Genomic DNA, 22,519 nt, shown 5'->3' on the forward strand with positions numbered 1-22,519 from the left:
CATACGGCTGTTGCAGTCTGCTTTCACAGTAGTCCACCATGTATTCAGTTGTCAACATCTTTAAAAAGTTCCAACAGCTGTTTTCAATTACTCTTTTCTGCAGAAAATAACTGGCGGCCTTATTGTAATTTGTGGCAATTTAGTATAAGGTGGCAAAAGCAGAGGGAGATAGAGTTATTTTAAGTGTTAGAGAGCTGAAATCTCAAACAGCAGGAACAAGGATCAGGCAGCTGAAACCAGTTCTGGGACAAATTTGGAGTGTTCTTACCACATGGAGTGACACTACTTTTCCTACTGTACAGAGTGTTCAGCTACGATTCCCTGTCTAAAAGGAACTCATTTGCAATGTAGAGTACAAAGAAAATCCCATTAGATGTGTGTTGCCCTTTTCTCTGTTATCGCCTTCAAGGTTTTAGGGCAATATAGGATTATTGTCCAATATGCATGCCTGGACTAGACAGATCCGGATTTACCACAGGTCCTCCTGCTATTTTTCTTGTTCTATTTAAAGTACATTAATTTTCATCAATTGTAGGGCACATCAACAAAATTAGTAAACTGGATGGCGAGAATGTGTTTCTTCTTTCAGCTCCATCCTTCCCCCCCGCTGGTCATTACTGGACTGGCACTCTTCTGCTTGAGCCTGCTGCGAGCCAACAAACATTAGCGATGGCAGCGCTGTACCCAAGAGTGGAACCACGATGCAATGCAGGGCAGCTTCTGAAAGCCAACACTTGAGAAAGTAGCACACGCCCATGTTCAATAAATGGCATTTCTCCTACTACGGATTAATTTTAAAAAATTTCGTACAAGCTTTATCCAAATGGTAGTCGGTTAGACTGTGGCTGTGTGATGGGAAGCACGGGGCTGTCTCAGGCCTGCCACTGCTGCGCTGTTCCTGCGCTCAGGGAACTCCTGAGGACCTCTGCAGCTGAGAGGGCTGCAAGCAGGCAGGGCAGGATCCAACCTGGGAGTGTTTTAGATTCTGCCATATGACAGATCAGTTCAAACATTGGCCCGTAATAATCATCCTGGAAGAGCAGCAGACAAACAAATCTCCTTTTATGTTTTACTTTCTTAACTAGGTAAAAAGGAGAAAAATAGTTCAAAGCTTGAAGAAAGAGCTGAACATCACAAACCAACCAGACCCTTCCATCAGCTGTAATGGGACACGGCAAAAGGACGCCAGCATTCCTGCGACACGCTTTTAACCTACAGCATTGGGCATTTCAGAGAGCATGCAAAATTAGTTAGGACAGCAAACTGGATTTTACACCAATTACAATGTAAAGCTTGGGCAAACAGGAAAATGAAAAAGAGATCCAGCTAACGCATCTTCCTGTGACGTAACACAGTATCACTATGGCAATAATCAGGTTAACATGCTAAGAACAATGTCAGAGCACCAAAGATGGCATTTTTACAGGAACTTTCACAATCAGAATAGAAAGCCAGATGCAAGTGTCCTTTCATTTGTTACAGATAGCTGACACTGACAAAACATATCCTATGCAATCCTCTTACTAGGAATTCTGATAGGCATTTTGATTTTTTCCTACTGCACGCTTGATTTACAGATAGGTTGAAATTAAGCTTTTGATACAGCTTGCAAAGCCCTACATGAATTGTGACCTGAAGTTTCATCAGTTTGCAAAAGGATGTAGGACATTAAGTCCCATTTTCAAGTGATTTCGGTATTAATCTAAGTACCTTAAGATCTTTTGAAAATCTTCAACTGTATTATGCCAAAGAACTCATATGCCAAAGAACTAAGATTAGCTAGTACTACAATACATACTAGTTACTGAAAAATAACAGGCATTGTAATCTTTCAAAATGCAAACATTTCACACTTAGTGAAATCTAAAGGGGTCTAAAATACAAAAATGGCCAAGTTGGAAAATATGTAATAACTAAAGCCTCAATCCTTTCTTTTATTGATATTTACTTGTTTCATTATAACGTAGTTTAAATTTATCTGGTTAAAATTAGACAGCTTTCTAAACGTAGATGTTTTTTCCACTCTTCTCCAAGTGGGGCACTTTTCAAGGCATCAGATTAAAATAGAAAAACATTGTTTGGGATAAATAAAACACACCAGTTTTGTTTTGTTTTTTTTTTTTTCCTATTGCCCACTATCAGTGTGTTTTCACAGCCACACTTCTACCTCAAAAGAGTTATTTTTTTTTTTTTTAAGTGCTACAATTCCACACATGATCCCTAAATAATTTGAAGATACAAAACCTTATCTGAAATAATTTAACTTTTATGAGCAGCTTTTTTGGTATACTGACAGAAGATGAGAAAATCAAAATGCATCCTTTAAGACAGGCCTCTTTCAGTCTCCCTGGAAGATGCCTCTAGGCAGAGTGCCACAAGGATTGTTTTAATTACCTAATACTCCAGTTAACAAACAACTAGAGATGTAGCCTTTTCTTAAACAAGATCTACTGATCTGACCTCAACCATAGGTCTATCTAATTACTGAAGGATAGCTTGTATATAAAGTTTTAGTTTGTTTGAACTATATGGAATGTTGTGGATTGTGTTATTCTATTAAGACTTATTTCAGACAAACGCTGAATTTCTTTAAAGGTCTGTCAGCTAGACTGATGTGTAGATTATTTGTTCTCATAAACTGTGTTCTAATGGCCAATGATGTAAGCAAGGCAGAATAATGGTGTGTATGTATACGTAAATAGAGAAAAACACTCTGAGTGTAAAACTAACTCAACTTCAGGTAGAATCTTATCTTTGAATCATTAGAGAAGCACTTGTTATACTTTGAAAGTTCAACTTGGAACAAAAGTATTGTCTTTTGTTTTAAGTTCAGGAATCTTTTTCAAGGAGTAGAAAACACTATTGCCCACTTTTGTTGAAAAGAGAAAGAACAGCTCTCTGATAGAACAATAACTTGAAAATGCCTCTTTGCTGTGCAACTTGGAATCTTAGGGTACTACTGCTCACGTACATGAGCTTGATTTTCCTAACACCTGCCCTGGGTAGTCAAGCATAAGCAATATGAAATTATTAGGAACTAATTTCTCTTCAGTTCAAAAATGACTGATTTAGCTGATGTCTCCCTTTTCTCTTGCATAAAGTTGCTCTGCACTACTGAGCAAGCCTAACTAGACCCTTGAAATCCACAAGTACAAGCTTGTAGTGGTGAGCTTATTTGTAACGCATCATCCTAAATTCAAGTGCACTATCATGAACTAGATGGAGTTGTTTTCTTATAGTGATGATACCAGAATCTTAAATGCTATTTCCAGGTGAGTTACCTTCTTTAGGGATCTCAAATAGGATTTTTCTTGAATAAAAAGGAGCTAACTCGGGGCATTCTATGCACATATTTCTTGACACCTGACCATTTCCTCCAACACATCCACTCTCATTACATCAGGTACAAGTCTGCAAGGATTTTCATACAAAGTGACACGTTTGAGGCCAAGCATTGTCAGGGTGAAGGGCGACCTAGAGAGAATCAGCAGACAGCCATTATTGGTCCCGCGAGCACAGTTTGTTGTTGTGGTGTCCTTTCTGGCCAGGTAGGTGGTGCCACCCCGAGCTTGCTCTCTGGCCAAGGGCCATTATGCAGAGGTGAACATTAACATTGTAAGACCTTCGGCTATGGTGAAAGCCAGTGCATACAGGGAAGTACAAAGAGATGGATTGACAGATGCTTAGTTTCAGAGAAAACAGTCCTCTCTGGGTTTGTTTGGACCCAGTCTCATCCCCCATTGTGATTCCATCTGGAGGAAGTGATTCCAAGACACAGTGCACTAGACCTGTGCATTGGACGCATCTTATATCTGGTTTTGCACTTCCAAATGAAGTCACTGCTTCGTTTCGAATCATCCAATAGTGTTTGCCTCATTTTTCCTGGAACCTAATATTTTCAGAGATACTTAGGTGAGTTTAGTTTCCATTTGTAAATCAACCTCCGGTACACAGAAAAAATGGCAACAGTGAACTACGTGGCAAGATGTAGTCCACTTTTTCCATGGTTTAATTTTTTAAGATTTATGAAGAATTATTTACAGAAAATTCTACAGAAGATCAGTTATATCTGTTCCTTCGCTATCATTCCACAAGTTTGAGTGACTATTGGTATTAGTAAATATTCAAGAACAAGCTCAGGAGAACCCATATATTGTTAATCATTGGATAATATAGTTCCATATAGTTCTGATATTTATTTCACAAACTGGTTTTTGATCGTCAGCTTTTCTGAGTTGTGATTAAGTCCACACAGATTTACTGCACCTTACAATTTTCTTTTTGCTCTTCTTGCTCAGGTAGTCCTTGTTCATTTAGGGAATTTTTGGCTCTGTGCATCATACGACTTTCCGTAGTATTATCAGAGTCAGTTTTTGCAGATTGCTTATAGGGGCAAAGTGGTGACCTTGAAGTAGATTTCATTGGTAGAAAAGCTGTTACAACTTGGGCCTGCTGTTCATCATTTACCTGTAACACAAAAAAACCCATCCTGTTTTACTGGTAATGGAAAACCATATTAGCTTTCTGAAGTACGTCAAAAGACTCACTGCAAAAGACTAAATATTGGGAGTTTGCAAAAAATGTATACATATTAGAAAGAGGAAAAAATATTTTGAAGACATTTATCACTTTGAATATACAATACAGTGAGACTTGATATCAGTCACTTTGGTGCGGTGTATCTGCTACGCAGCTGGCTAGATATTTGCTAGGAGCAGAAAAAAGCTAAACCAGGAACAGACAGTACTCTTAATCTGTTTACTAAGGTACCAGGTATTGTGTACTGAGATCTGTATTTCGTTTTTCCTGTACATATTCTGCAAACATAAAACATAGTTGTCACTTTTTTTGCTGACATCTGGACAGAAACCACTGCTTTCACGTTTTAACTGATGTGCAGTCAAAGCACTCAATTTAAATTCTACATTAAATTCACATAGGAAAGTGAATAAATTTGTGTATGAAAATGACAGGGCGCATTTTAAACACCCTGAGAAATTTGCAACAGTTTGAAACTGGGCGTCTGAAATGAAGTGTGTATAAGTACCTGTCAAAGAGAAGAAAACAAGGCTTATTTCACTTTTAAAATAAGACACACCATTTACTGTATTAATATAAAGCATGGAACAACACTTTTTGATGGTTTCAATAAACAGTGAAACAATATTATGAGCAATTCCCCCAGAAATTCCCAGATGTACGTCATCCTGAAATAAAACAAACACATATATCCAGCAACGTCCAAGACAGAAGGGCACAAATTCCTGGAACTGATGACTTCTGCATATTTACACCTGGGGGGAAAAAAAACAACCCTGAAATCTTAATTTTTCCTATGTAGTTGAAGGTAAGGAGTAGCCTGTCTTAGGCCTAGACAATATAGCCTGAGGCAAAGACGTAGACTGTTTGGGAAATCCCTCCTCAGCTAAATTAAAAAGAATATTAGTGATCACTTGTTATTTGCTGTAACCTTGACTGTGGTCAGCGAGAGCCTACAACAAGCTTTCACCGTGCTGGCAGGTGATTACTACACAAATTTCTGCTGCCAAGGCTTCCTTTCTTTTTTGCCCTACTGAGTTTGTGAGGGGTTTTTTTGGTGGTTTGTTTTCTTTTGTTTGTTTTTGTTTGTTTGTTTTTAACACACAAACAATACCCTCCATTTGTTTCTAAAGTTACAGGAAAACATACATATATGAGCGTAAATAAAATTTATTGGCATCACTTAATAAAACAGTAATAAAACACAGACCTCCAGGCAATGTCTGCAAGAAGCAGAAAATTTTGGCAAGTAGGGCAATTAACCTTTGAAACAACATACAGGAATTCAGCTGATTCACTCTCACTTCAAAATACAGATTTCCTATTGCTATAGGCTCAAAACAAATTATGGCTCTGATCTGACTCGTCTTCCCAATGGTGTTTTCTGGCCTCAAAACCTATACACACGGCTCTTGCTTTTACTTACTTTTAGTATCTTGCCAACATACTTTATAGGCTAACACAAAATAACTGCATTTAAAAAAACAAAACAAAAGTTGTACTCTTGCTTTTTGGCTTCACTTTTGGCTGTGCAGCAGACTCCACTGATTGCCAAGAGAATGCTTTTGTGTAACCTGGCAAACTGGAAGAATTTTTATCTACTGGCATATTTATATGTAGCTCTCATGTAAAGAAGTATCAATATATAACAACTATTCTCTTACTGCTCAGGTTGAGATAGCATGGTTAAAAACTTTGGAGGAGATTTCAGACAACAAAAGGTTTATTTCTGCCCTAAAGCTGAAACATTTTTCTATAATCTGCGAAGCATTTGCATCAGCTTAGAAAGAATGCATTATTCTGATGTACTGTGAAGCATTCAGCGGTGTGTCATATTACTGAAAACACTTGCAAAGTTAATGTAAAATTCAGTTACTAAACCTTTTTTAATAAAACTGAGCTTTCAAAACCTAACTCTGTAGTATTTATTTGTTTTGATAACTTTAAAGTCTGGTAAGCACTACCATTAAAGTCTAGTTTCTTTACCATCTAAGTGTTCCCTATTTATGTTTAACAGCCTCTCAAATATCTGTAGAAAAGTTGCTAGCAGAAAACTTGAAGCCTCAACTCAGACTCCCAGAGGTTGTCTTTTGCTGTTTACTTTTTCTGAAACCTAAGAAACCACAGTATAAAGAATATCTGCTCTTTAATATGCATTGTAAGAAACTGAAGATATACCTGTATTTAATTTACATTTCTCAATGGGTTTCCCTATGAGGTCACAAATTATATCACAGGAACAATCTGCAGATTGCTAGCATGGTCAAGACCTCCGTCATGTTTTAGTGATTCAGTACTTATGGTCTTATCTTCACTGCATTGCTGAGAAATGTAAAGAACGACGATAAGTCCTTAAGCTTACTTGGCAAGATGAATACATTTAGTGAATGTATTAGTTTTCCCCATGGCTTTCATATCTACAGAAATGGCTTTAGTTACCTTTTGTGGTTTGCTGCCACCAGCTGTCGAACAGGAGCGCTCACTAAGATTATCTGGTCTGCATTTTTGTACATCTTGTGTAGGCAAAGGCAATTTCTCACTCGGTGAAGTCACATGGGGACTGGTTCTTAGATTAAGGGTTGTTCTACGTAAAATGTAAGGGCTAACCTTTCCAGTGGGGATATCAGCAAACCCTGAAAAATAAAAAGCTTCTATTAAAAACAGCTAAATAAGTTACACTTTCTCAAATGAATCATCTCTTTTTTCACAATGGGGATAAAAGTAGCTGATTAAAATAAGTAATTTGTTCTGTTGAACAAAATGAATCAAAAAGATGCCTGAAGAGATCTTGTGTATTCCAAAATTCATATCCAAGCCCTGGAAACTGTATACAAGGTACAACAGTAATTACAATGGTAATTCTATAGCAAAGTTTTTCAAACATGTGTTTGGTCTTTTTCTTTACAGGTACATTATTATCTGGAGAATAAATTCAGTCTGAAAACACATACTGGTTTTACTAGAATTCAGTCAGAACACAATACCGTGACATGATATTCTTGATTTTTCATATTTTTCTCTGTGTAGAACCATAGTGTCATATATTGTCTATTATCTCTCTATTTAGCCTAGAAGTCAAACATTAAGTGGCATATATGTCCTCAGAACAGGTGTATTTTCAGAAAAATAATAATGCTGGTAAGAAAATGAAATGCAAATAACGTGTAGACATAGAAATCCTGAGTTCTGGGAGTGATCACTGCCGTTGAGGTGATTCAGTATCTCTATGGCTTGTCCTTTCACGACTGCAATTGCATTTATTATAAAGGGGTAATTAATGGGTAGTTGAACGTACAATGTGTTTTTCAAGCTCTGATTTGTGCAATCTTCTCAGTTACTTTCTGCTAGGGTGAACCTTTATATAGGATATCAGGCTACCTAATTTCATTGCATTCATAGTAGAATGAACCTGAACTCTCATGAAGATGGTAGCATATTACTGCTACGGGCAAGACAGTTTCGACTCAGGGAATTTTAATCAATTTAATGTATTAATTAACACACTTTTACTTATTGATTCTGGGTACTGAAAGAAATAAAAGCACACAAATAAGCAAATAATTGGGGAAGACACCTCGGCATCTCTCCAGACACCTCTCCTCCCCAGTTTCTGGTCTCCAGTCACCTTACCCGCACACCACACGTTCAGCGAGGTGATCGTGGTCAGATCCTGCTTCTTGTTTTTAACTCAGTTGCTCAAGCATGGAGAAACCCACTGGCTGTAGTCTCTGTGGGGTTATACCTCCTCCTCAAGTCTCCTCTCAGACCGGCTTGGGCTGTCCCCCAGCTCCTGTCCCTGTTTAGGCCACACCACCCCCCCCTCAGCCCCATGCCCTGCTCAGTATAATACTTTGCTCCAGTGTTACTCCTGTCCCTCCGGTCCCAGCATTGCTTTTCCTTCGTCTCAGCATTTACTGCCCATTTACTGCAACAAAAACCTCTGACTGCTTCCATTTTGGTACATGGTGTCATCCTTTGGAGCCAGCTGAAGCCAACCATGTTGGGCACGAGGCAGCCCTGACCTCCTTCCTCAGAGGCCCCCCGCAGCCCTCCCCTCCAACCACTTGCCAGTCAGATGCCACATGGCTATTAACCGCCTCTTTGACCTCATAAGGAGTCATACTGAAGGAACCATGGGGCTATGGATGGAGCAAACATGACTCCATCACAGCACAGTTTTTTACTGCTCTGGTCTTGTGGCCTTTAAGATTAGATTCACTCCACATCTATTCTCCTGTAAGTTTCAGTGAATGGTTCAAATAATGCTTTTAAATGATGCCAGCAAGCCTTCTATCAACAAAACTTTGTTGCTGTTACATATCATGTTTAGCCTCTAACACATGTCCTGAGGAGCTACAAAGTTGTAACTGCCAGGACCGTTTACCTCTTAGCAGAATGGTAGTTATTAAACCAACATAAACATAGTATGCTGGTCTACCACCCCAGCTCCACAAACACTGACTTGGCACTAACTGGCATGTCTCCCATTGACTACTTTTACCTTTCATCATTGTCACCAAAAGCATTTGCATAGTCACCTACTCACCCAGAGTAAAAGTAATGCAGCAAACCAAAAGAAAAAAAAACAAAACAAAACAAACAACAAAAACAAACCAAACACCTGCTATGCTCAGAGAATGCTTGCCTTTATAAAACACTATAAATACCTTTTTTTACTACTTCTGGAAGCCCATCTGGCTCACTGTCTGTGTTGTCCTGACCCAGCAGATTTTGACAGATATCCTTCCTTATTTTTTTTGATGAAGTCTCTGGTACAGGGGATCTTGGTTCTCCATTATCTTCCCTGTTGTCTTCATATCTCTGCCTTTTACTTGAAAGCTTAGTAGTATCTTCATCTGACCTCATCCTTTCGACAGACTGATTGCTCACTGTTAATGAGTCATCCGAATTCAGCAAAGGAGCACTGACAGCATCACTTGTTAGCTGTTTCAGCTGAGCACCCAACAAACTGACTTGTGTTTTTAGCATCTCATTTGCTTCCTCTAGTTTATAATATTTAACAATTAGAGAGCAGTATTTCTCCAAGTTCTCATTTGCTTCTCTAGTTTTCACTTCTGTAGATTCCTGTAATTCTTCCAGTTTTAACTTAATTTCTTCTGTAATGGCAGTCTCATCAGCACCTTTCAAAGCAAAATATTATTCATATAACTGAGATAAAAAAAGATGCATAGCTAAGAATTTATAATGCAGTGGTCACACATCTTTTAATTAATTATACACATTCTATTACAGTGCAACTATAGAAAAAACAAGTAACAGTGTATAACCAAATCAGTAATATGTTAGACATAATAATATATTTGCTAAATAGAAAACAAATGTACGAAATTTGAAAAAAAATCGTTGACCAGTGCATGGGCAGACATTTTCCCTGTCATTTTGTAACTTCTGAACACTCAAGTTTGTACCCCTAACTTTAAGTATCATTTACAATACACTGTATCTCATGAGTTGAGCCAAAATATAAAGACCAAAGCACGAGAATCAGAAGGGACAGCTTGCTGGAAAACAATAAAAACTTGTACACTAACTTCAGTTAAGATAAACGCTCCCCTTCTACCTTAAGTCAATTTTAGCCACAAAAATGTAATATTTAAAATATATATTCATAATCCAGGCATTTTAAGGAAAAAGAAAGTTTTACAAACTAATGCACTGCTAAGAAAGCATTAAGGTTGAATCTAGATTCGGTTACCTTCTTTCTTATACTTTGACATAGTTAGATTTTTCTTCTTTAATAGTTCATCACGTTCAAGTAGTTGTTTCTGCAACATTTCCTTTTCCTGTTCCATCTGCTTGCAGGATTTCATCCACAGCTGCACTTTATTATGGGCAAATTCATTTTCCTTCTTCAGTTGAACTATAATGTTAATATTATCAGCCTACAAAATAATAAATGTAGTTATTACACCAGAAACATAATTCTTTCATTTAAACATTACCATGTCAAACAGAAGCTCAACTGTTATACAATATTAGCTGTACAGCATGGTTATAATGTATACTCGTTTGCTTGTTTCTGTACACCCTGATTATAGCAGGTCCTTTACTGCAGAAAACATGGAAGTCCTCTTACTAGATGGGTACATACAGGTGATTAACTCAGCAGAAAAACAATAATTCAAATACCAATAAGGGAGACTTATTCTCTTCAGATATACCAACAGATTATGAATGTTCAGATTACTGATGTCAAGACTAGCATCCTACCTATGAGAAAGCTGTATGAGTTCTGAGACAGTAGTCCTTTTCCACCTGTTACCACTTAATCGACATGGCATAAGAAAGTGCTGCTTTCCAGGTAACAAATTTCAAACCAACATTCTAAATTTTAAAGTGCTCTCTCCTAGTCTGAGTCTCCTTCATTCTTCTTTTCGTCCCGAATGCATCTATTACAACAGAGGCAAGATAACCCACACCTGCTTTGCACTCTGAATTCCAGCTCAAAAATACTGTTCTGAGCAGAAGCAGATCATTCCTTTCCACCCACTTGCACTCTCCTGGGGTTGCTCCCTGCTCATCTCGCCTGGTACCAACCTGTGTGCAAATACCACGCAGTGAGCACAACTGGAAGCCTTGTATGCTACATTTACACTACCATAAGTACTCTTTTCTGTCACTGGCACATATCCTATAGTACTACATCATTGGACCGCTGGTATTAAACAAATTAACACAACAGCGGAGGGCCCTATGGAATAAAGAACTGTTGAACAAGATGAACGTATTCCAAGTCAGTGTTTAGTTGCAAGTAAATTGAACTGACTATGTTTAAGGGTGCACTTCGAGAGATACTCATTCCCAAAGTGAGAGTACAGAGTTGGAGCGAGCACTCAATCACAGACAAAAGCAGGAGCAAAAAAAAAAAAAAAAAAGTAGACCAAAAAAATACAGGGGAAGTTAATACAGAAATTCAGTTATATGGACAGTTAAGCTTCACCTGTGCTACTAGAAAGTGACCCAAGCACATCTAGAACCGTTCCCAGCTATCAGCTGTTCACAGTATGTGGAGCTCGTATTCTATCATCACTTAGAACAGTTCTGGCATTTCGAGAATTACAGTAGTCAATACTTGTAATGAGAATTCTATATAAAATGGAATTGATACTCTCAAGAATTAAGAGCCACGTACTAAGACTAAAGCTTAAGACAGAACGTGGTATCTTTGATGATAAAAGTAATTCACAAACAGAAAATAGAGACACTACGAAGTCACTTTGAGTGTATTCTAACCACGTTATTATGCAGTTGCAATGTTCAGTGTAGACAACAGACGGCTGTGTTTAGTATCAGATAAACCAATTCTAGGTGATCTCAGTTGTGGCAGACCTAACAGAATTTTTCCAATGTAGATCAATAGTAACAATGTTTGCTCTGTGCTCTATGTTCTCATTAGTGAAACAAAGGCTGTATCAAAGTCAAGCCAACGCTTTGGAGTGCCGGTTCCTAATCCCATGTTTATTTTACTACACAGTGCCTTGGATCTCGTGTAATTGGCAATGCTTACATTTATTTATTTTTTTCTTACCTTAGTTTTTAGGAGTTCTCCTAAAGTTTGATTAGCTTCTTTAAGAGAATTATTTAGTTCTTCTTTATTTGACTTCAAATGCTCAATTTCCAATTTTTGTGAGCTGATAAAGTGCTCCAGCGAATTCATCTTATCTTGACAGGCCTCAATTTCTACTTCATTCTAGAGAAAAAAAATGTGCCTAATTACTAAAAAGGACAGTTAGTTGTATTTTAGATGTACTTAAGAACACATCACAGCCCACAGGAATTCCACAGCAAATTTGCTTGGTATGTTTTGAGGAGTTTAAAAGTGAAAGAGCAATTTGTCTCAAGTACACATTTTGAATACCAGAATCTTGCATTTAAGAAGTCTGCCATTAGAAAGCCCTTATATTTTACTATAACTTGCTCTTAAATTTACTTTAAATTCACAAGAATGAAAATTATTAAGAAATATATTAAATTGTTTACCCGTGTCCCACTGGCCTCAAGGACGTATTCATAGACAGATATTTCTGCAGAAAAGATGATGGCTCTTTGCATACAATGATGGCTGACCAAATGCATTTCCAACAAATTTGCCCTTATATCCTAAAGTGGGCAAACTTTCTTCCCCGTTTGTACCAAAACAACTATTTCCTGGACTAAAACATACTGTTGCTTTCCCTTTTTCGAACGTATAGTCCCAGATAAATTATACACACAGTTAGCACTTACTGAGTTCTGAGGTAAATCCACCTTTCATTGCTTGCTATATGGAAAAAGGTTAATTTAACACTTACTGAGTTCCAAGGTAAGTATATATGGAGTTCAGAAATATTGTTAGTAAAGACAATTTCTTTTCCAATAGGGTCAGAAAAATTTAGTAAGCTACATAGAATTTAATTAAAAACTCACAGCACCATTCTTCCCATTTTCTGATTTACCTTCCGGTTTGCTTCTGTCAGAGCATCCTGATGCTCTTTCTCTGCTTGAAGTAGTCTGTCTTTGTATTCTGATATTTCTCTTTTCATTTCACTTTCTTTTTCTTGTAGTTCTTTCTGGACCATCTCTAAACTCTTAGTCAGTTCATTTTTTTCTGACATAGTTAGATGCAGCTGAATCTGTAAACAGTAATAGTGCATTCTTCGGTATTTGGAATTTTCTCAATGGAGAAACAGTTACCTATTAAGCTATTTGACTTTCCATCTGAAGTGTCTTTGAATTTCCAAAAACAACTTGGTAAGAAAAAAGTATATAACAGTGGCTAAACACACTGTAATTAAGAATGGAACACCTGAACACAAGAGGCAGGATAGGAGGCAAAGGAGGATCTTCTAAAAAGAAAATTTATGGTCTGAGGGGTAAGCCGAATGCAAGTCTGCCAACACTGCTAAATCAAGCAGCACTGCCAAAATTAAAGCTTGAGCTCTCCAAACACTGTTCCTTCTAAGAGTGACTGGAGAGGTTAAGACTCACTTTCCTCACCTTCTTTTAAGACACAATCATAGAATAGTTTGGGTTGGAAGGGACCTTTAAAGGTCATCTAGTCCGACCCCCCCTGCAATAAGCAGGGACATCTTCCACTAGATCAGGTTGCTCAGAGCCCCGTCCAACTGATGACAAAACTTTCTAAGCATTTTCATTTTGACTCACTTTTATAACTGTACTTTTTGGACAGCTGGCCTGTTTCCATACAGGATTTCTGAAAGTCGCAGAAATCTCTTCCCCCCTCCCCCTCAAAATCCTCAATGCTGCAACAGAAACAAGCCCCTGGTTATAACATTTTGTAAACATTAGTAGGTCAGAAGACCACTTAAACTGGTTTAAACACGTAATATGAGACCTACAGTCATCTAGATGGTAAAACAGCCTCTGAGAATTAAATATGAACAAATTAAAAATAAACAGTCTAAAACTGTTTCTTCTTTGACATTATCCTGAAAGTAGTTTCATGCTACTGAAACAGTGAAAGTAGTTTGGTTTTAAAACAAACTTGAGAAACGTTACACTTTTTATCCAGCATTCTCGGTCTGATGATTGAATGCCTGTAGTAGAGAGAATTTCTTGGCACTGAAAGATTTCTAGATATCCACCTGTGGTCTTTATGGCAAGAAAACATAGTTTTGATAGAAGGAAGTGGGAAAAACTACTAACTAATCATCATTCTATCTCAGACCAGAACATTAAACTTTCGGAAATCTGGAAGCAAGAACATCTGATGCTGTACATCAGCACAGCTCCCTTGACCAACCTCCACACATTTACTGTACTTGAGCACCTGGCCTTGAACACAGAAATACTACACATGCAGTAACTAACTTTGTTCTTTTCTGAATGTTCTTGAAGAAGTTGTATTTCTTCAGCAAGCTTGTTCCTTTCTGTGGTAAATTCTTCCTGTAATTTGGAAATCTTCTGTTCAGTATCACTTAGCTTGACTTGCAGCTCAATATGACTTTCAGTCAGTTCATTTACCTGAAATTAAATTTTCCATAATTATTTTTATTATATGTGTCATGACCTCCAAAGAATTTCCTTATATGCAACAAGCAGTTTTTAAGCTGGGTTATTTTATTCCCATAGCTGGTCCAACTCCAAGCAAGAGCCACAAGGCTAATGCTGTTTTCACATGGCAAGTGTCCAACTGTTTCACTTTCTTTTGAGTTTCCCAAGTCCTTATTTTTGATATAAAACCTCATTCACCCAATACTAATTTGTCTCTCTTCTTTTTCTTCTACAAAGAAAGAGGAAACTATCCTGCACTATTCAATTACTTAAACTTCTATGCCTACTTTCAAGCAACCTTCCCATTCATCTTATACAAAACAATGTTGTGCTTTCCAGTTCTGTAACTTCAATGCATTGAAAACTTAATTTTAAGAATAGGATGCTTACTGTAAAAGTCTGAGGTTAAAGTTATTTTAAGATATAATTTATTAAGGAAGTGGTAAGCCAGAGGACACTTTATCCTCACTCTCTAAAAAAAAGGAACTCTACCCTAACGGAAATGGTATTACCTTTTTACATAAAGTGCTCTTTTCACAAAGTGTAGATTCCAGTTCCTTCTCAAGGTCTTTGTAAGACACTTTTAGAACATTCAGGAAATACGGAAATGTTTCATTATCAGAAAAATGTTGCTCCTTCAGCTTCAACTCAGCAATCAAATTCTGCAGCCTTTCTTTTTCCTGGTGCCAACATTCATGCTCATGTTGCATGTGTGTCAGCTGTAAAGACAGGTCCTCCGTTTCTTTCACCTGCTTTTGAAGAACACCATTTTCCTGCACCTTTTCATTAAGTTTTTGTTTACAATCCATCAATTCTTGAACAAGTACTTCCCTCATTTGATCCAATTTGATATTTTCATTTTTTATTTCCTGACATTCCTGTAATAGTATTGTTTTTTCTTGCTCAAGATGAGCCACCTGACTAATCAAGACTTGCTCTTTTGCTCTAGCATCTGCTTCCTCCTTGCAAGAAAACTCTAATTTCTCACTTAGATCTTTGAGCTCAGATTTCAACAATACCACTGTATTTTCAAACTCATCCTTGATTTGCATCTTTTCTTCCTCCTTTCCTTCTAACAGTTTTGCTGTAGTCAAATTCGAAGACTCTAGTTCAAGGATTCTTTCTTGCTTTTCTTTTAAATCTTTAGCCAAACACTCTTTTTGTGAGGTGAGGACATCAATTTGTAAGTTAAAAGATTTCAGCTTTTCAGTCATCTCTTCCTTCTCCATTATTAATGTTTCTGTCTCTGCTTTAGCAGTCTCTGACTGAATAATTGCATCTTCTAGATTTTTCTCTGACATCTCCAATTCTCTTTCAAGCCTTTCTATTTTATCCAGAAGAGAGTCAGCTTTCCGTTCATTCTCTTTCAACTTTTCAGCAACAAGGTGCTTTTTCTTCTCATCAGATTCAATTTTTACTTTCAGCTTCTCAATTCCATATCGCATTTGGTCTACTTCTTTCTGTGCTGAGCTGAGTCTAGCAGCAAGTTCACCTTTTTCCATTAACAAGCCTTCCAAAGATCTGGAAAGCTTTGAATTTTCCATTTCTGATGAACTTAATTTACTCTGCATCATCTCCAGCTCTCTTACAATGAACTCTTTCTCCTTCTTCAAATCTGCTGCTTCGTTTTGGAGTTTCCCATTTTCTAATGTGAAAGACACAGCATCATTTTCCAAACTTTGCAGCTTCTGCAGAAGATGGTCTTTTTCATTTGATAATTGATTTACTTCAGATTTTGCAGACTCAAGCAGATTTGTTTGTGTCCTCGCTTCACCCTCTAACCTTCTAATGAATTCAGTAGAATCTACCTTAGTTGACTCTTGTTCTTTTAATTTCTCTTGTAGCTTCTGACACTTCTGCTCCAGTTCTTTTTTATTTTCAGACAAAATACTCAGTTGATGGCCAATATGTTTTCTCTCAGCCATGACTGAGACAAGGTGCTCTTGAAAGCTAGAGATAGTTTTCAGGTTAACTTCCCTCTCCCTTTCTAATTGCTGACATTTTGCCTGAAGCATTTCAATATCAGGCTCTACGAACAAGGCACGGTTCTCAATATTAACTTGCTCAAATTTTGGAATCCCCTGTTCACTTTCAGCTGCAAGAAGTTGTTCATGATAATCTCTTTTGGTCATTTCTACATCATCCAATGTGCCTGCTGCATTAGATGATCTAACTTTATACATCTCCAGCTCAGACTTTACATTCTTAAGTTCTTTTTCTAATGAGACTATAAGAGATAATTGCTGCTTATTGACAGAGGCCGATTCCAATTTTTCCTTTATGTCACAGTTTTCTTCCTTAACAACTACAGTAGCTTCCTCCAATTCTGCAAAAGCTGAGCTCTTTGGAGTTGATTGTGCATTCTGAAAGTTCAGCTCTGAGTTTAATTGCTCAACTTTCGATAGTAAATCAATGCTTTCTTCTGTCTCATAGGTCAGCTTCAAGTTTTCAGCAGTCTGTTGTTCTGCCTCCTGAAGTGTTTCAGTGGTTGTTTGATTTTCATAGAAATCCCCTGCACTCAAAAACATACTACTATTGCAAAATGACAATGCACTGGCATGTTCTGAAGGACTGGTTATTTCTCCAGACGCATTTCTACACTCATGTTCTCCAGAAATCTTCTCAGTATAATCTTCCATTAATCTTGCTTCAGGGGTCTCAGTTATGTTTTCATACACAGAGGTATGTCCTACAGCCCTTTTCTCAATGGACGTTAGTTTACATTTATTGCTTTTCAGGGCCAAGTTTTCAATAGGCACTCCCAACTGATAAGGACTATTGTTTTCTTGTTCAGTGTTCTGCAAGGGTTAAGAACCAATACGTCAATTAAAGGAAAAGAAAAAGAATATATATAAAGACAAAAAACAAGGTGAGTTTTAAAAGTTTTCTTAAACTTGCAAATGTCCTCTTACACAAAATAAATAGATTCTTCTCTACTTCAGAATCTTCTTTCCTATGGAAAGGATTTACACTTATTTATGTACATATGCACCTTTGGGCAAAAGATTTTAGATATACTGAGGGAGAAACTTCAGCCAAATTTACTGAAAGACTAAGTGTGAAGATATCACATGCCTCCATATTTTGGGAAAATAGGTGTCTACATGACAAGGTGAAAAATTATTAGTATCACTAACGGAGGAAAAGTTTACTGCTCACCTTCTATTAGACATCATAGAATTTTCAAGGGACACAAGCCCAAGTCCTCAAACAATCCCTTTTCCAAATTACCACTGTCTGTCAGAGCTGCGTTTACATTTGGCACCACCTGACGCTCTCACTTGAAACAGTAAAATGAGTAACTTCAAAACTTGATAACTCCAAAAGAGAACTGGGTCTGAAGGCAGCACCCGAATAATCCATATTGAGTACTTCATCTTAAAAAAGCTCCAGATATGTATGGTAAGGAACAGTATTTCTTTCTTCAAGTGTCTATGTATCAATGTGGACGCTCTATGTGAATTGCAAGCAACACAGACAAGTGAAAGATTTTCTTCTCTGCAAGGAAGAGTTGCTTAGTGTTGCACAGTTGGCCAAAATGGAGAGCTTCAAGATGCTCTGACTGTGAGAGCATGTTAAACTTTAATTTCAGAGTGTATGTTGACTGAGCACTGGAGGCCACTTGCATAGGACTTAATGGCCAAGACTGGAATTCTCACAAGTGGAAAATGCACCTGTTTATTTTTAATTTTTTCTAATTTATAATTTATTTTATAATTTCATTTTTAAGGTGAATTAGTCTAATATATGCAAGAATTAAGCTGGTTTTCCTCCTTTGAGTGAAGTTTTGATTCTGCTGCTCCTTACAAGGAGCAGCAAAATCTACTTTACTGGTTGCACGCCATCTACAGCACTGCAAAAAAAGACAGAGCTGACTCCCTTAAGTATTTTGAAGGAATTCAGGCTGAAATGGAAATTAACTATTTTGCTACCAGTTCATTCTGTTCTGCTGTTGACAGCCTGAAGGAGGAATTAGAGGTGTGGAAGAAGCCCTAGTTTGCTCGTCTCATGAAGGGAGATGGGAAGTGTGTGCATCTTCAACTGACTGTGTTAAATCAGAGATCTAAGCTTGTAAGCACAGTACAGATACATACAGTGCATGCACACCCACTAAACACAGCAGGATCCACACTGACACAGACCTGAAGAAAAACCAAGAAAGGAGCACAAAGTATTACACAACTTTAATAGACCAAACTTGTTGATTTTGTCATCATTTGTTATTTCTCACAATCCCTGTGATACATAAATCTGGGCTTAAGGTACAGATTATTTTTCTTTCTCTAAAGAACAGTACCACTTCTGTGGGACACAATTTTAAACACATTTAACTTCAAAAATTAGATTTGGCTTACCATAAATCAGAGGTTTTACATAAAACTGATTTGCATGGCAGCAATTACTTACATTTTCAGTATCTGTACACAGCAGTGAATGAGAACTTAAATCAAGGACTTGTAGTTGGAGTCTTGCTGCTTCCAGCTCCAAAGACAGATTCTCAGTTTGTTTTCTTTCTGCTGCCAGTTTGCACTCCATCTCCATAGTCACTTTATTCATTTTCTGCTGCCATTCCTCCTTGTCAGATAAATTTTGCTGTTTGAGATGATCTATTTCTTCTCTTTCAGAAAGTATAACTTTTTTCAGCTCTTGTATTTCCTCATTTTTCATATTCTCTTGAATGTGAAATTGGTCTTCGAGTACCTTGATAGCCTTCTCATATGTCTGACACAGCATCTGAAGTTCTTCAATTCTACTCTCAAGGTTAGATTTTCTAGGAGTAATACTCCTGGACTCTCTAGCAGAGTCCAATTTGTGATCATTATGACAATTTTCAACCAAAACTTTTGTTGCACCTTCTGGAATTATTTCTGCAGAATTGTCCGGCTGATTCATTTCCTCTGTCCATTTGCACGTACCACTGTTACAAGAATCAACCACTTCACTTACTTCTATAAAACAGGGACTTTCAAAAAGATCTGAAGAAGAAACCATGGACTTAGTTTCATCTAATTTAGACACTGTGTCATTTTGGCTAGAAGATAGTGGCACTCTCAAAGAATCTATATGACAATTGCTCAGACTTGTCGACAACACAGAATTTTCTGCCTTCAGTATTTCAATACAAGACTGTAGCTCAGATATCTTTGCACTCATACTGCAATGTTGTTCATATAATTTTATATGCTCATTCTGGAAAGACAAAAGCTTCTCTCTTACTTCAGCAAAGTGTATTTTAACTTCTTTGCTGGACAATTTTAAATCTTCGTAGTCAGAACTGGGACCAGTACTGCAATCTTTAAGTCTCAAGGACACTTCCTTATTATCAAAATACATTCTCAGATCGCTGTTATCACTTTGATCCATAAGTTCATCAGGGAAAATAGCTTTCTCGGCCTTTAAATTTTTATCTGCATTCATTATGTTCTCTTTCTCCTCTGCCACTTTATTAAAACCTGTGATGCCATTGGGTTTTGGGCCTGTAAATCCAGAGGCTAATACAATGTTCTCACTCTGCAACCTCTCACACATTTTCTCAAGCTCGCTCAGATTGTTTATTGTTACCTGCAAAGAGGATGCCAGGAAGACCGATGAATAACTTTCATCCATTCCTCTTTTGCCACAATTCTGGGAAACATTATCATAATTATACTCCAGTGAGTGGCCATCCTCATCTAATACTGTAAGTGGAGAATCTGAAGTTTTCAATTCTTTAACAGCCAGTAGTTCTTGCTGCAGCCTTTCTCTTTCTCTCACACTTTTCTCAAGTTCTACTTCCATGCCTTTTAAAGCAGTCTCTAGTTGCATCACTTCTAACCTGTAGTTCTCTAGGGAGAGTTCTCTGTCCTCGAAATCCATTTGAAGAAGCTCAAGTTTAACTTGGTATTTATTCAGCTCGGCATCCTTTTCTTCCATGGACTTCCTCAACTGCTCTGAATGGAGTCTCTGTTCACAACTGAAGTCACACATTAGAGGTTCACTTTTTGTTTCTAGTTCCTTCCCCAATTGCCCCTTGTCTTGAAATACGATACCACATTTCTCTTGTATTGTATTCTGTGTTGCCCCAACATTTAACATTTCCTGTCTCAAACACTCCGGTTCCACAGAAGGCACATGTTTGATATTGGAAAATTCTGACTGCAGTTGCTGAAGTTCTTGAACCAAATCCTTTTTAATTTCTTCTGAGGCTATTAGTTTACACAAGATATCTTTATTCTCACTAAATATCTGTTTCTCTTGTTCCAATTTTGCTTTCTTTTCCTCAAATTCAATTGTCTGCTCTTTCAGAATGCTTATCACGTTCATGTTTTCTTCTTCTACCAATTTATACTTTGCTTGCAAAACTTTAAGCTCTGATTCAATTTCTTCAGTTCTTGATTCAATACGTTGTCTTTCCTCTTTGTGCTTTCCAGACATTTCAGAAATTATTTCTTCTTTTTCCTCTAAACTATCAGAAATATTTTTATTTGCTTCCAGTAAAGTTATTTGTTCTTGCTCTAAAGCTCTGCTTAAATCCTTAAGGGTTGCATTTTCTTCAGTAAGTTCATCAATTTTTTTGCTATATGAGCAAATCATGGAAGACATGTCTGTCTTCTCTGAATCCCATGTTCTAGACATAAGCTCCAGCTGTCTTACTGACTCCTCAAGCAATTTATTCTTGATCTTTAAATCCTGAAGCTCAGTTTGTTGGTTTTCTAATCTTTCATTCAGAGTTTGCAGTTGCATGTCCTTTTCCTCAAGAACAGCTAAAGTTTTTTCAACTAATTTCTGACGCGCTGAAATATCTGCTTGTAAGTTATTAATGTGCTGTTTAGTTTCTGTCACGAAGCTTTCATGCATCTGTTCTACATTAAATAATCTTTCTTCTGTTTCACTCTTTATTTGCACTAAGTCTTCATACTGCTGCTGCTGCTGATTTGAATTCAGCTGCCTTTGAGCCACTAAGGAAGTCTGAAGAGAAGAGAGCTGATCTTGTAAAATGGCCAGATCTGTAGTTTGTTCCGCTTCTAGAAGAGCTCTTGCACATCCGTGATCCTCAGCAATGGAGTTATTTGCTGCAAGTTGCATATTATCTAAACCAGTTTTATCTTGACCGCTTTGTAAATTAACTTCATCTTCTGTCATTTCTGAAGTATCTTTTGTTTTTACAGCACAACTTATTTTTTCATATTCACCAAGCAGGTCACGATAACATTGCTCCCTTTGCAGTCCTTCACTTGCTGCTAACTGTAACTTTGCTTCTAGTTCACCAACTTGCTTGGTAAGCTGGAGTATTTTACAGGACATATTTTCTATCTCCTTACAGTACTTTTTATCAGAACATTCTGCTTTCTGCTGAAGTTCATTAAAAGCTTGTTTTTGTTCTTCTAATTCTGCACTTTTACATTCAAGCATGTCTTTAAGTTCTCTAATCTCTTTGCTTTTCCTGTCATTTTCAGTTTCCATCATTCTGAGTTTCTCACTACGCTCGTGATTTTTGATTTTCTGACTCTGAAGTGAACTCTCCAAGTCATTAATATAAGTCAGCATACCTTCCTTTTCAGACTTAAGATTATTTATAAGATGATCATTTTCATTTTTCCATTGAGAAAAAGCAGTAGCCTCTTTTTGCAATTTTTCACATTCTCTCTGCTTGAATCCAAGGAGCCTCTGCAAAGCTTCTGTTTCTTCCTCCATTTTACTTATTTTACAGTTTTGTTCTTTAATATGATTATCTTTTTCCTTGAGCAGGTCTTGGGTAGAATCTTGTTGCTTTTCCATGTCAGCTAAAGCTATTTTCAGCTTCTCCAGCAAAAGAGAGCTCTCTTGCTTTTTAAGTTTCTCTTCCAATAACTTCAGCTCTGCTTCAAGAAAAGTATTCTTATCTGTAAAAGAAAACACCATCAAATCCTTGCCAGACAACACTAGCAATTCTACTGATAATTTTCTAGATTAAATATTACTATTTACTTGTAGTATTTTCAATTCT

At 37.2% G+C, this 22,519-nt stretch overlaps 1 protein-coding gene across 1 annotated transcript in view; it reads right to left on the minus strand.

Moving 5' to 3' along the window:
- Positions 1-4,070: 4,070 nt before the first annotated feature.
- CENPF (centromere protein F) overlaps positions 4,071-22,519 on the minus strand; it is a 46,279-nt gene continuing 27,830 nt past the window's right edge. Inside the window, exons 12-20 of the mRNA XM_082481901.1 lie at positions 18,961-22,415; positions 15,066-17,351; positions 14,371-14,523; positions 12,996-13,172; positions 12,089-12,250; positions 10,256-10,442; positions 9,207-9,680; positions 6,979-7,172; positions 4,071-4,467 (exon numbers count right to left, since the gene is read on the minus strand). Of these exons, the coding sequence (XP_082338027.1) occupies positions 4,258-4,467; positions 6,979-7,172; positions 9,207-9,680; positions 10,256-10,442; positions 12,089-12,250; positions 12,996-13,172; positions 14,371-14,523; positions 15,066-17,351; positions 18,961-22,415 (7,298 nt within the window). The 3' untranslated portion in view covers positions 4,071-4,257. The remainder of the gene's footprint in view (positions 4,468-6,978; positions 7,173-9,206; positions 9,681-10,255; positions 10,443-12,088; positions 12,251-12,995; positions 13,173-14,370; positions 14,524-15,065; positions 17,352-18,960; positions 22,416-22,519) is intronic.

The sequence above is a fragment of the Vanellus vanellus genome (genome assembly GCF_965231255.1).
Source record: "Vanellus vanellus genome assembly, chromosome: 3".
In the NCBI taxonomy this organism is placed as follows: domain Eukaryota; kingdom Metazoa; phylum Chordata; class Aves; order Charadriiformes; family Charadriidae; genus Vanellus; species Vanellus vanellus.